General features: G+C 35.6%; 1 protein-coding gene across 1 annotated transcript in view; it reads right to left on the bottom strand.

Moving 5' to 3' along the window:
* CNTN3 (contactin 3) overlaps window positions 1-16,207 on the bottom strand; it is a 392,050-nt gene that overhangs the window by 233,074 nt on the left and 142,769 nt on the right. The window contains exon 4 of the mRNA XM_065935286.1: window positions 6,819-6,994. Within this exon, the coding sequence (XP_065791358.1) occupies window positions 6,819-6,994 (176 nt within the window). The remainder of the gene's footprint in view (window positions 1-6,818; window positions 6,995-16,207) is intronic.

Here is a 16,207-nt window from a genome sequence, read left to right as displayed (position 1 = left end):
ATCACGCATTGTAGGCAGATTCTTTAACATCTGAGCCACCAGGGAAGACATAAAATTAAACCAATAAATATACTACATGTCAGAACCCTGGTTTACAGCTAACGCTGTGCTTTTGAGAAAATTTAAAGTCATACATATTTAAATTAGAACAGAAGAAAGGTAAGGAATTAACTACACAATTTAAGAGATTAAGAAAAGAACAGTAAAATAATCCAAGAAGTTGGAATAACAGTAAACATAAGAGTGAAATGAATGAAATAGAGTATAAAAATTCAAAAGCAAGGAATAACATTAAATTCTGAAAGGTTTGATACTAAAATAATACTTAGAATGAAATAGGGAATGTATATATTGATAAAGCACAGACAAGAAGATTGAGAAGATGCTTCAAAACAACTTTTGGGCAATTCATTAAAAAACAAAAACCAAATGGATATAATTCCTAGAAGAAAAAACACAATTTACCACAAAGTAGGAGATAGTATGGTTGGTCCTACAACTATTCAAATGATTTAATCGATAGTTAAAATATTTCCTGAATGAGAACTCCAGGCCCAGATAGTTTTATTTGTATGCTTTACTTCTTATTCAAGAAGTAGACAATTTCAATATTTTTCAAAATCTCATAGGGAATATAAAATAAGAAGTAATCCTCTATACATTTATAGAGACAAATAACTTTGATAAGAAAGCAAAAAAGGTACAGTAGGAGAGAAGAAAAGAAAATATCCTATATTGATATATATGCAAAATACTAAACAAAATACTGACAGATATTAACATCCAACTATTAAAAAACATAAAAGCCAATCATAAACTAACCCAGGACTAGAAGGTTGGTTAATACTAAAAATGGTTCACTGTATTAACAGGTTAAAGGAGAAAAACAGAATGACTATATCAGTAAATGTAAGGAAAGCATTTACAATAATAAAGAATTCCTGATTAAAAACTAACAGAGAAGAACTGCCTCAACTTGATAAAGAGTATCTATGAAATCTAGAGTGACCATCATACCAAATGGTGAAATGGTCACTCTTGAAAATCAAGAGCAAGACAGGGATATTCAGGCTCAAAAGACCTATTCAACACTGTACTAGGTGAGAGAAAGTGCACTCATATAAAAGTTATAAATGGAGTCAAAAACTCACACAGTTTTCAAACAATACGATTTTCCAAACACTACGATTTTCCAAACACAAAATTCCAAAAAAGTCAGAGACATGACCACACATTGCTTTACAGTTGGTTAAGAATGGCCTCATTCATCAACTGAGTTGGTAGAGTTGATTTCCCCTCTGAAATAAAATAAACAAGTTTATCTACCTCACAAGATACACAAAACCAATTCTAGGTAATTAAAGACTTAAATGCAAAGAGGAGAATATTAAACTTTTATAAGTACATTTAAGAAAATGTATTTACCATTTCAGGATAAGGAAGAAAAAAATTTAAACAACTCATGAGAGAACGTGAGCTATAAAAAAATATCAATACTTTAATGTAAAATTAAGAACATCTGTTCATCATTTGACAGCATCAAGGAAAAATAAAAAACCTAGCCACTAAAATGGAAAAACGTATATAACTGGCAAAGGATTAATCCAGATTATACAAAGAACTCTTAAGTTTAAAAAAAAAAAAAAGACTACCATACAGTGAAAAAGTATCTGGATAACACAAGTGGTCAACAAATATATTAAAATGAACTTAATTTCACTGTAATTATAGAAATGCAAATTAAAACCAAAATTACATTTTAATTTAAAAAGAAAACTGAAATATGCAATACAATTTTGTATTCACTAGATTTGCACAATTTAAAACTAGAACAGTAACAAATGTTGACAAATATTAACAGATATTCACAAATATAATGTTGACATGAAAAGTAGTATAGATGTAAGAATGCTGCTTGATGTCATTACATAAATGTTTAGAAATTAAAAAGGTAATAATTTTATCTGTTGCTTAGAAACACATACATATTTATTCAAACAATAAAAAAAAAAGACAAAAAAAAAAAAACATATAATTCAGAACAGTGACTACCTATTCAGAGGGAGATTAAGAGAGAAGGAAATGTCATCAAGGTGAGTTACCAGGTAAGTTTAATTGTACTTTGAATTTTTAAATCTCAAGATAAGTGGCAGCTACACAGGCATTCTTTATACTTTTCTCCATACCATTTGCATGTCCAATATAATTCATGATTAAAATGTATTGCACCTCGAAATAGGTAAAATGAAAACATTTTAACAAAGAATGACAGGAAATTCAAGAATAAGAGAAGTAAAACTAATTGTCAACAAAGCAAAGATACTTGTAGTTTTGGAGGTACTATCCTAACATTTTGTGGTTGGAATTAAAATTCTGTCAAAAACACCTGGAAACATATTTTAAAAGCTTCAAAAATCATACACAAAGAATCTGTTAAAATGGATAAAGGATGCTTATATAAAGCAGGCTGCTTAAACTATGAATGAGCTTTTCACCTTCATTTAATTACAAATACTATTTTTAAGCATCTTGAACAGTGAGATAAAATTTCATTGCATTTTCATCAGTGTTAAAAGTGCTGCACTGAAGATAATGTTATTTATTCATTTCTCCACAAAGAACATTTTGAATATATTTTTTCATGACTAACAGAAACAAAGAAGTATTACTAAGCTTGCAAACATAGCTATAGTGAACAATTAGAACATTTTTCAACAACAACATTTCATTAATTGTTTACCTGTGGCAAAACCAGTCACTCCCTGTAGTCATGAGCACCTAGAAGGATATACTTGGAGGAATACAAGTCTCCTTATTAACCCCTTCTTTCAGTGAATGTATTACATCCCTTCAAGGCCTCCAAGTGAAAGCAATGCTTTCTAACGCCTTGTAACTTAAAACTCTGACGTATTAAATATTCTCCACTTTTTGCCACCTTCTTTGGCTTCTTTACCAGAAACTTGTATCTCAGCCTGTACCTCAAAAATTCATTTTTATCTTCTCTGCTCAATCAGGCATCATACTAAGAATACCCAATACTGCTCTTCATAACTTCCAAAAACCACATGTGAAACCATCAAAAAAATTACAAAACAAACAAGACGAAAGAATATCACTGTATCTCAAAAACCACAAAAGCAATCACATGCCAAGCAAATGAGAAAATAAAACTTATGAGGCAGATAAGGATAAACTGCAGGGAAACCCAAGGGACTAAATGGTACATTCTGGGTTTTCTTTATGAAAGAGGGAAATCACAACAAAAATAGCAAGGTATTCTGTACCTTACTCCCCACACTTATCCTGACGGGATGCACCCAAAAGAGAAATTCAAGGACAGTAGTACCAAGTCAAAAATAGAAAAACTTGGTTGGGAGAAGCAATCCACTCCATGTGTTCTTGCTTCCTTTTAAGATTTTCTGGGTTTGCCAAGAATGAAAGGCCCAATCATTCCTTACCAGGCCCATTTCTCATGAAAAGGTTTTCAGAGAGCAACCAGGAGGGATAAGACAAGCTAAAGAACATTACAGCATACTAACACATATATATGGAATTTAGAAAGATGGTAATGATAACCCTATATGCAAAACAGAAAAAGAGACACAGAAGTACAGAACAGACTTTTGAACTCTGTGGGAGAAGGTGAGGGTGGGATGTTTCAAAAGAATAGCATGTATATTATCTATGGTGAAACAGATCACTAGCCCAGGTGAGACACATGAGACAAGTGCTCGGGCCTGGTGCACTGGGAAGACCCAGAGGAGTCGGGTGGAGAGGGAGGTGGGAGGGGGGATCGGGATGGGGAATACGTGTAACTCTATGGCTGATTCGTGTCAATGTATGACAAAACCCACTGAAATGTTGTGAAGTAATTGGCCTCCAACTAATAAAATAAAATTTAAAAAAATAAAAAATAAAAATAAAAAAATAAAAAGAACCCTGGCCAAAAAAAAAATAAGACAAGCTCTCCCTGTAGGAAAAGCAGGCTTGCTTACTGCTTGCTATGAAAGAGGTGGATTCTCTGATCTCAGTGCTCCTCCTAGAATGCAGCATCCATCTTGGCTAAATCCTATCACCTCTGTGGGACCTGAGGGCAAGGGGAATTGAAGCATGGAGCTTGCTATGAGTGAGTAATAAACCTCTTTGTTACTGATCCAGGAAATCGTGTCTTCTGGTAGCATCCATAAAACAGCAACAGGCAAGCTTATTAGCTTCTAAGTGGGGTAAAATAAAATCCCAGACTCAACAACTTTATCCCACTTTGCCTATAAATTACTGGCCATGAAGTAGGGGCAGACTGCAAAAGGCATGATATACTTTAAGAAGTACTTTCAAACAAGTTACATTCTCCAGGAAGAATAGACCGAGGAAAACCTTGGAAGTTAATGATACTTTTTCAGATATTGGAAGAACAGACTAAGGAAAAACTTGTAAGTTAAAGATACTTTTTCAGATATTAGAAAAGCATAGCATACAGTAAAAATATACTCCAATATTTCTATATGTATTAAGAAATATACTTAAATATGTGAAAGTCATTCGGTGTCTGACTCTTTGTGACCCCAGGGATAGCCCATGGAATTCTCCAGGACAGAATACTGGAGTGGGTAGCTGTTCCGTTCTCAAGGGGATCTATGCAACCCAGGGACTGAACCCAGGGCTACCACATTGCAGGCAGATTCTTTACCAGCTGAGCCACCAGGGAAGCCCCAATATACTGGAGTGGATAGCTTATTCCTTCTCCAGTGGATCTTGCTGACCCAGGAATCAAACGGGGGTCTCCTGCATTGCAGGCGGATTCTTCACCAGCTGAAGCTACCAGGGAAGTCCCTACTTAAATACAGTTAGAAGAAATAATGCATTTTGTGAAAGACTCCTGGCAATACAAAATTAAGACTCGAAATTGCACCTTCCCCTGTAGATCAGAGAAGTGCATCTGACCTCTGCAAATTCAGGGTAATCAACTGACATGTGTGTATAAAGGCTGACCTTGGACAAAATTTGCTTTCTAACCTATTAAAAGTTTTAAGCATAAAAATTGGAGGACCAAATTAAACAAGGAAGAAAGACTGCCTCTAAGAACCAAAATGACATTTTAGAAAACTGACTATATCTTCAGAATAACACAAGCAAACAGATGTGGCTTCAATAAATCAGAAACAGAAATTCATAGGAAAGAACAACCTGAAATAAAAAGTATTTCAAGAAATAAGACAAAAATAATCCCTTTCTACCCTTTTAAGAATATAAATAAATCAAACAAACAACTAATAGATACACGAAAATTTCCTAAATTCTTTATGGGAGGTGTAAGTATAACAAAATAAATGTTCAAGTTCTAAGCAAAGCAGATTAAGAGATCTAAACCAAGCTACATGCTGGAAAATTAAATATATGTATATATTTACACACACATGTGCTATGCTGTGTTTAATTGCTCAGTGTTCAACTGTTCGCAACCCCACGGACTACAGCCTGCCAGGCTCCCCTGTCCATGGGGATTCTCCTGGCAAGATCACTGGAGTGGGTTGCCATGCCCCCCTCCAGGGGATCTTCCCAACCCAGGGCTCAAACCCAGGTCCCTTGCATTGCGGGTGGATTCTCTACCAACTAAGCCACCAGGGAAGCTGAAGAATACTGGAGTGGGCAGCCTATCCCTTTTTCAGGGGATCTTCCTGATCCAAGAATAGAACCAGGGTCTCCTGCAAACTATCAAATTACCCAGGGAAGATACAGGTTAAAAAAAAAAAATATATATATATATATATATATATATACAAAGAGAAAAAAAAAAAAACAGAAAACAAAAGAAGTGAAAGAGCAAGAAGTATGAAAAAAAGAACACACAGAATATAATGGCAGGAATAACACCAACCACTGCCATTATAAAAACAGAAAGCAAAAGAATAAGCCATGCATTAAATGACACATCATCAATTTATTAGTGGCTTGTGGCAGTAGCGGAAGACTACTACCACATTATCAGAACATCTGCATTTTAATTTCAGAATAACTGAGGTGTAAAGAACTAAAAGAAATCTTAGAACCAAGGCAATAATGATATGCATTATATATGAAACACACAAAAACAAAGACAGACTAGTAAAAAGAAAGAAAAAGTGGAAAATGGTCTAAATATACCTCAGGAAGATAAAGGCTAAATTAGGTCTCCGGTCTCAATTCTAAATTCCCAACTAAAAAGCATGTGATTTCCTCAGGACGGGACATGGGTTCACCCTGGTCCAATTAACAAGGTACAGACTTTGTCTCCAGAGCCAGACCTCATGGGGGTTGCTCTGAAGGTCATCGTGAGCTGGGCAAAACTGCAATGGAGGGCAAAGATATGTTACGTTCTTTTCTTTCTCACTGCCTTTGCTCCTTTATATTTTCAGATATGTTAGATGTAATTCTCTAATTTCAATGTTCTGCCAGAGCAAAGGTCATGACTGACAATTCGATCACATTCTTTTTAGTTCTATCATAGTACAAAGCACAGAGTAACTAATGAATAAACACATCCTTAACTAGATTCTTTTTCCTCCCTTAAACAGAATCCTTACAAAATAGTCAAACAGAAAACAGGCATGCATACATACATCCACATTCACACACACACACACACACACACACACACACACACATTTTAAACTCTGCTTTGTGCAGTATATAGAGATAAAAAACATATTGAATTAATTTCTCAGCCTATTTCCTTAATTAATAAAAATCCTCATACTGTTTCTGAAGTACAAAACGACCACACAAAGTCAGTTATATATTTTTAAATGTTGGATCTGTTATACATGTAAACACACACTTACAGGCAAACTGGAGCTTAGCTTCTCTGCTGACAATTGTCCCAACTGAATTCGTAGCAAAGCATTGATAACTTCCTGTATCCCAATTTCTGTTGGGGTTCATAACCACAAGATTTCCTCTAATCAGCTTATAACGATACTCCATACTCAAATCAATATCGCTGCCATTCAGCTGCCATCTGTAAAACAAATGTCCAGGATTTCTCCCTTAGTATAATTTTTTTTAAAAACCTACATAATAGAATCTACTTTAAACATCAGCTCTCTTATAAGTGAAAGGGAACAAATATATCATTCAACTGTTACATAACTGGAAATCAAAGATGCCCCAGTTTTGTTTTGTTTTTAACAGAAACAAAAGGTTAAATTATAGTAGAAAGCACAACAGAGCAGTATCTAAAAGCCGAAAGTTTTCAAGATTTTCTGAAGAGGTGAAAATAATTTAGTTTGTTCACTAGGGGGAAAATTAGTCTAGGTCTGCACAGGCAAAGATGAAGTAGAAAGTTGAGGTAATTATCTCATACACTTCAGGCCAGTCTCATGCTGCTGATGAAGGAGGGGGGAAGCACATTTCTTTGATTTATCCAGACTGACTGAGCACATTTAATAAATTAATTGGGTAAGTGTTCAACTATCCATTTCAATTTGTCTGGGTAAAAACCTGTCCCCGAGGCACCTTCGGCTCGTCTGAGCCATCACAGAGCTATTTACTAAATGGTACACTGTGGTAAAAGACCCTAAATGCCACCTAGAGGGTCGGAAACAATAAAGGCACTAAGCTGAGAGCCATATTTATCAATGGGAAGCCAAAAGAAAAAAACAAAGAAGTTGGTTTTTAAATAAGAGTTTTTAAACAGAAAAACCAGAATTTTTTAAACAGCAAGCATACCTGACACATCAAAGTCAAAAGTAGACATTACGTTTAAAAACTCATTAAATATGCCACAGTCTCAAGAACACATCCATTGTATAAAGCCATTGACCTGCCAGAAGACTTGATTTTATAAGAAAATTACACTGGTATCAGGTCTATAAATTTTAGGGTATTATGGCAACAATCATCTCAATTACTCTTTATAATAACTTTCAGAAAATGGGTAATAAAATGCCCATTTCACAGATGAGAATTTCAATAAAACAGCTGAGTGAACTGTTGTCAACTTTCTCCAAACTCTTATAGATCAGAACTACTACCCAGTTGAATTCTGGCCCAGAGGTTTTTAACCATGTCATGGGTCATGTAAAAACTGTATTAATATACCAAATATTTAAACTGGAAATAGTAGCATTGTGAAAGCACATAAAGTATTGTGAAATGTGAACATTATCACAAATCAAAGTGCATAAAGTTAAATGAAATATCACATAGCTGTGAAAAATGTATGAGATTTTATAAACACAGAAAAGCCTTACAAAGGTGAAAACATTTTTTCAAAATGCAGTTTGATACTATGTATAGAAAGTTTCAAAATATATAAAGCAATATTAAGGAAGTATTAAACATGTTTTAAAATGTATAAAAACAAAACACTTCAAGTTGAAGGTATTTTAGCGCTTTCACAGAGCAAAGAATGAGAAAGGGTTATAGGGCAAGCACTGGGAAATTTAGCCTTTTAGGTTTGATTTCCTAAACTGAATACTGTTTCCATGGATATTCATCATTACACTTGACTATATGCTTATATCATTTTCTATACCTGAAATAGTAGAACATAAAACAATTTAATACTAAGAAATGAAAACATTTACAAATTTAGTTTCTATTGATCAAAGTAGTATTTTATCATTTGCTCATCTTAAAAATGAAGACTTCCTTGATTTTTCTTTCTATATTCACATACAAGACTCCAGGTTTAAAGCAAAATTCTGAAATTAAGAGGAAAATCTGGAGGCCTCATGTCTTTTCTTTTGAGCTTACAAGAACAAAATGATAAAGAAACAGAAAACACCAGAACCACCTTCTCACTTGTGGTTGATCTTTGCTATTGGTTTGATTTTGCTTAGCTTCTACAGTAACTCTCATGATCTTTCCCAAGGCAAGTCTATATTTGCATGTGTCTTTTAGATTACTTTCTTCTATTCGGACTTTAATCCTGCCCTTAGAATTCTGAAGTGAGTCCGTAAACACCTATTAACCCTTCTTCATTTTATTCCTGCCCAAATCCTAGAACTACGGAAACTCAGAAAAGGAGATTAAGGAAAATTGTTCATTCACATTCTTTCTGAACACTCTGCACTCTTGATACACAGGTGGTCTGCAGACCAAGGTCATGAGCACCCTCATTATCATTGGAGAGTATGCTTGAAATGCAGAATCTTAAGACACTATCCAGGTCTACTAAGACAGAAATTAGCATCTTAGTGAAAGCTGCCGGTGTTTAATAGGCCCATTAAAGTTTGGAAGAACTGGTCTATATTATCCCCAAGAAGTAACCATGGACTACCTATTGAGGGACATAGGTAAGAGTCACCCAATCTTGATTTATCCTATTTCATTTTCAAGAACAATTATTAGAAAAATCAACCTTCCTTCCTCCTTTCCTTCTTCATTCTACCCTTCTTCCCTCTCTCCCTTCATCCCTTTTTGCAAAAAATATTTGAAAGGGAAGGGAAAAGTGTTAGTTGCTCAGTCGTGTCCCGCTCTTTGCGACCCCACGGACTGTAGCCCGCCAGGTTCCTCTGTCCATGGGATTCTCCAGGCAAGAATACTGGAGTGGGTTACCATCCCTTCTCCAGGCTATCTTCTAGACCCAGGGATTAAGCCCAGTTCTCCCACAATGCAAGCAGATTCTTTAACATTTGAGCCACCTCTGAGTGCCTATGTGTCCAGGCTCTACAGAAGGGGTGAAAAAGCTCCTTCATGGAGCTTACATTTTGGGAGAAGCCTTTTTTCTGTTTCTCAGTTCCTGCCCCTCCCCCCGTGTCTAGTCCCAGTCTCTATCCAACCCTACCATAACAGCAGAATGAACAGAAATGAGATTCATAACCAAGTGCTCCTTGGTTTATGGGTTGAAGTCATCATGTGACCATGAGCAATTAACCAAACTCCATTAAACCGAAGATTTCAACATGTAAAATGAAGACAGTATCATCTTTCCCATATGGTTGTTCTATCAATTTATTTACAAACTGCTGAGAAAAGAAGTAAAGTAAAGGCAAAGGAGAAAAGGAAAGATACACCCATCTGAATGCAGAGTCCCAAAGAATAGCAAGGAGACATAAGAAAGCCTTCCTAAGTGATCAATGAAAATAAATAGAGGAAAACAATAGAATGGGACAGATTAGAGATCTCTTCAAGAAAATTAAAGGTACCAAAGGAATATTTCATGCAATGACAGGCACAATAAAGAGCAGAAACAGTATGAACCTAACAGAAGGAGAAGATATTAAGAAGAGGTGGCAAGAATACACAAAAGGACTGTACAAAAAAGATTTTCATGACCAATATAATCATGATGGTGTGATCACTCACCTAGAGCGAGATATCCTGGAATGCAAAGTCAACTGGGTCCTAGGAGTCATCATACCAACAGCTAGTGGAGGTGACGGAATTCCAGCTGAGCGATTTCAAATCCTAAAAGATGATGCTGTGAAAGTGCTGCACTCAATATGCCAGCAAGTTTGGAAAAGTCAACAGTGGCCACAGGACTGGAAAAGGTCACTTTTCATTGCAATCTCAAAGAAAGGCAATGCCAAAGAATGTTCAAACTACCACACAATTGCCCTCATTCCACACGCTTGAAAAGTAATGCTCAAAATTCTCCAAGCTAGGCTTCAATGGTACATAAATTGAGAATTTCCAGATGCTCAAGCTGGATTTAGAAAAGGCAGAGGAACCAGAGATCAAATTGCCAACATCCGTTGGATTGTAGAAAAAGCGAGAGAATTCCACAAAAACATCTACTTCTGCTTCATTGACTATGCTTAAGCCTTTGACTCCATGGATCACAACAAATTGTAGAAAATTCTTAAAGAGATGGGAATACCTGACAACCTTACCAACCTCCTGAGAAATTTGTATACAGGTCCAGAAGCTACTGTTAGAATGGGACATGGAACAACAGACTGGTTCCAAATTGGGAAGGGAGTATGTAAAGGCTGTATATTGTCACCCTGCTTATTTAACTTATATGCAGAGTACATCAGGCAGAATGCCAGGCTGGATGAAGCGCAAGCTTAAATCAAGATTGCCAGGAGAAATTCCAATAACCTCAGATATGCAGATAACACCATCTTTATGTTAGAAAGGGGAGAGGAACTAAAGGGCCTCTTGAGGAAGGTGAAAGAGGAGAGTGAAAAAGCTGCCCTAAAACTCAACATTCAGAAAATGAAGATCATGGCATCCAGTCCCATCACTTCATAGCAAATAGATGGGGAAAAAGTGGAAACAGTGACAGACTTTATTTTCTTGGTCTCCCAAATCACTGCAGGTGGTGACTGCAGCCGTGAAATTAAAAGATGCTTGCTCCTTGGAAGAAAAGCTATAACAAACCTAGACAGCATATTAAAGAGCAGAGACATTACTTTGCCAACAAAGCCCCATATAGTCAAATCTATGATTTTTCCAGTAGCCATGAATGGATGTGAGAGTTGGACTATATCAATGTATGACAAAACCCACTGAAATGTTGCGAAGTAATTAGCCTCCAACTAATAAAAAAAAAAAAAAAAAAGAAAGCTGAGCGCCGAAGAATGGATGCTTTTGAACTGTGGTGTTGGAGAAGACTCTTATAGAGAGTGTCTTGGACTACAAGGAGATCAAACAAGTCAATTCTAAAGGAAATCAACCCTGAATATTCATTGGAAGGACTGATGCTGAAGCTGAAGCTCCAGGATTTTGACCACCTGATTTGAAGAGTTAACTCATTAAAAAATACCCTGATGCTGGGAAAGACTGAGGGTAGGAGGAGAAGGATATGACAGAAGACAAGATGGTTGGATGGCATCACTGACGCAGCAGACAATGAGCTTGAGCAAGCTCTGGGAGGTGATAAAGGACAGGGAAGCCTGGCATGCTTCCCATGTCAAAGGGGTTGCAAAGAGTCAGACACAACTGAGTGACAGAACAACAGCAATCATCAATCAATCAATTTATTTAAACAGTGTATATAAAACCAGAGGCTCATGGTAGTCATCCAACAAATAGGCAGGCACCAGTGTTAACATGGGAGGAGCTTCCATCCAAATCTGCTTTGCTTTGTTTTTCTTTTCTTCCACCCTCATAGAGTGTATGTTGGTTAAATGCAACCTGTTTGATTCAATGCTTTGGATCATCTCCTCTCATGTGGAATGAACTGTGTCTTCTACATATGGTTTGTCTGCATTTGTACCTGACTGAGAAGTCAGTGAAACGTGGGACGAAACACATGCTGGGCTTGACCTTCAAAGAATAAATCTGACAGTAAATCACAAGTAGGTGGGTTGAATTTTTAAGCTGCAAACGGTTTGCTAGTTACTAAGTTATTTAATGGCTTGTAGAGGAAGAAGGGAGAACTCCTCTAAATGCAAAGCAGGAAAAATGCAGTTAATTTCACACACTTTTGAATGGAGAACTCTCATGACAAATGGTACTTGTGGCTTTGTTACCTACAAAGAACAGTACGTATCAAGGAAAAAAGGTTTCAGCTCCAAAGTCTAGAATGTTTATGGCCTGATGAAGCATGCCTGATGGCTTCATTTGAAAATTCTGTTTTCATGTTTAGTTGATGAATAATAAGGTTACAATGGCTATGTGGAAAATTATAAAGATAAATAAAAATGTATAGAAGCACTTCTTCTTGTCTATTTAATAGCTCGGAAGATTTAAGAGATCATAAAATATGTGGGAAAATACCTTATTTCAGTAAGCATCTAAGATGTAAAAGCTATCATATCTCTAAGTTTTGACTGAAGAGCCAAAATAGAAAACATTTCTTACATTATGCATGAATGTCTCTTACTTCTGTTATCTCATTCTTTGTCATATAGACACAATCTCTAAATTATTTCACTGTGCAAAAAGGCCAAAACTGCTCTTTTACATATGTTTCTGCTGTAACAAAATTATAACTGTGTTTGTTTTAGTAAACTCATCAGAGTGAAGATATACTTGAGATACTCAGAAGATGATTAATTTTCTTTTAACAAAGCAATATAATTATTTCTCTCCTTCTTAATACTATTCATCATTAAATGGAACTCATCCCCAGGTGATATAAAATTTCTCAATATCTTATTATACATGGGTTGCTTGTCTTCTTGCTAAAAATACGTTGATTCAAAAGGGTTGTTTTTAAACTCTGCAATGTGTAAGCAACCCGTGAGCCTGGGCATCCAGATGTTATTTATTTTATTCTGAGAAAATAGTGCAATTCACTTCCTAATACAGAAATTCATTTCTGAATATTTTCAATAGAATCTTTTGCATAGGAAATAATCAGGAAACTTGAAGGCACATAAACATACTCCTTCCACAGAGAATATGTCTAATAAATTTACAAATTAGACTACATTTCTTTGCAGTAAATGGTAATCCAACTGTCCAGAGTTCGTGAACATCAGGCACAGAGGTAAGACAGTGACAGGTAAATGGTGCATTTAGGTCATAAATTTGGGAAGCTTTCAGAAGCAGATACTGCCTTTTAGCTTTGAACATGCACAATCCTTTGTGAAAGTTAAAAATGTCTACTTTTATGAAGGAATTTTGAAGTTTCTTAGGACTTTAAAGTCTCAGAATGAAATACTTTTTGAAATATGGAAATCGTTTAAAACTTCATAAAAGTAAAATTTGCATATTCCAATTTCATTCCAAAAAGCTTAATGCAGTGATTTGGAGCAAAAGAAGACAGCTCTGGGGCTCCTGGGGTGATGTACACTAGCATTTCAATCATATAACATTTACACTGTGCTCCAGAAGCAGACTAACCTTGTAGCTTCAGTTCAGTGGTAAATGTCACAAGATTAAGCACCTTTGCATAATCATCATCTTGTAACGCTCTTGAATGATCTTGTAAGTTCACTGTCAGCTTTCAACGTTCAAACGCTCATTCTACATGAATTAGGATTTGCTTTTAGAATCCACAAGTGAGAAATGGTTTATTATCCCTATTTCACAACTCTGATTCGCAAGCAATAGGCTCTCAACCCCTTTAATTGCTTGGTGTGGAGCTTATATGTGAATTTGTTTCTAGGTCAATAATTCAAGGTTTGGGTTCTGGAAGAAGTTGCAGTTCCAGAAGAAGTCCTGGGCCACTTATTCTGCCAGCTGACGGATCGGTCCATTTCTAAATTTCATTTACACATTCTATACAACAGGAACCTGTTATTGGCCTACAATTTCTTTAAGATATTAAGGAGGCCCTTGAGTTAACAGTTTTTGAATCTTAAGTATAAAGCATAGGTGGGGATATTTCAGCTGGCAGTTATTACTTTTAAATGATGGAAACAGGAATTGTGACTTCTAAGAAATAACAGAATCATCAATAATGGGGAGTATATGAATCACTGCCTTCCAATACAAACTATGTGTAAGATTCTGTATATGCTTGTGTGCAAACAGAAGTTTATATAATAATGAGTTAAATTAACATAAATAGCCTAGATTCTAAGTTTTGAAAGGTACTTTTCAAACCATATAAGCACCCTATCAATCAGTGCTGAATTCCTACCAACAGTCATAACAGGAAGGTGAGCATACTTGGTGCTCACAGAAGTTTCCTGAATGAAGTAATCTTACTTTACCCTCTATCCTAGCCATCCTAGCCTCCATACAGTCATCCCTCTCACTGTGGTCATCCATATTATCAATAAATATCTCAAAGACAGGGAATGAAAGTATAATTATTTTCACTACCATCTAGTTATTATTGATTTATCATACTAGTTATTATTGGATATGGCAACCTCTTTACACAAAACTACACTAGTATGGAATGAGAATCATGAAGATAAACATAGATATATCTTGTTGTCAGTTTAATTCAAGGCACTAAATCCTAACCAGGATGTTCCACTAAAACTTTGTAATAAAAGGTTAGAGAATATCACCCTTTGAAATCGAAACTAACAAAATTCAGTGATAATAAATTGAATGACATCAGGTAGTTTCAAAATGATCTCAGGATGCAATTCATCTCACGGTTGATTGTATTATCCTTCAAGGTAACTACATCAACATATAAAGGTTGGTCAGGAAAATGGAAACATAAACAATACTCCAGAGAAAAACAAATGTTACATATTAGACTTTGATGAAAAACCAAGAAAAAGGCAAAATAATTTACTAAATTCTTTAAGAAACTGGGGCTGGGTTTTGAAAATACGCCCACATTAAACACTTGCTAAATCAACAGGCAATACTTTATTTAGGGTTTGACAGGAAAATTAGGAATTTAATCACAGAAGCAATTTGTGGTTTTAGATGCAGCTTTCAAGTTAATAAGCAAATGCATTTGTGTTCAAATGCAATGTTTGTTAATATGTTTACTGAAGTGATGAGAATAATTGCAGCCCTTGAAAGAATGAATGCCTGAATTTGCATATTCAATACTTTATCCAAAAATAACTAGTTAGGCTTCAGCAATAATTAGTGAAGATACAAATGAGTTAAATTGTGATTCTGTGTTTTTAAAAATCAAGTTTCTAAAATGTGTTTCATGACAGAGATTCCCACTCATTGATAAATTTTAATCATATATAATAAAAAAGACATAAAAAGAGATTAGACCTACACTGGGATTAAAAACAATTTGACTGTTTGGTTTATATAGGTAAAGTCTAGCTCAGCTTGACCAGTGGTTATCTTAATATTATTCTGAGAAGAATCAAAGAAGATGGCTGCTCTTTCTGCCATCTCTGCTTCCATTTCAGCTTTTACTGGCAGCATCTTTCTCATTCTCCTCTGGAGAGGCCATGCCTCCCAGGACCCAGGCATGGCCACTGAGACCATTCCTCACTTCAGGCCTTAGAAATTAGTTAGGAATACAACTGTGATCCAGTTGATTGAACCAGTGTTTGATCAGTATGTGTTCTTGCCTCATGACAAAAACACAACAAAAATATGTTAATTTTTCAACTACCATCTTTAATATCTAAAATCTAACCTCTACATTTCTCCTGGGTTCTGACTACTGACAGTATTAGCTGTGTTTTTATTGCATGTTTTTCTGACACCATTCAGAGCTTTTGGTAACACTAATAGGAAAATTCCTCTTCTCCAGTTAATATTCTGTGGAGGATGTAAGTAGACCTAGGCAGTCATCTCTGCCACTTCAAGGGCAATCTGTATTAACATAAGAGCCAAAAAGAAGGGCTCAATCCAAGTTTAAAAATATCCTATAGAAGAAACTATAGATTGCTTCTGTTCCTGTGATGCTTCATGACACTCCTGACTCCTGAAATAAAACCTAATCCCA

The sequence above is a fragment of the Muntiacus reevesi genome, chromosome 4 (assembly GCF_963930625.1).
Source record: "Muntiacus reevesi chromosome 4, mMunRee1.1, whole genome shotgun sequence".
Classification (NCBI taxonomy): domain Eukaryota; kingdom Metazoa; phylum Chordata; class Mammalia; order Artiodactyla; family Cervidae; genus Muntiacus; species Muntiacus reevesi.
This window is presented reverse-complemented; position numbering and strand designations above follow the sequence as displayed.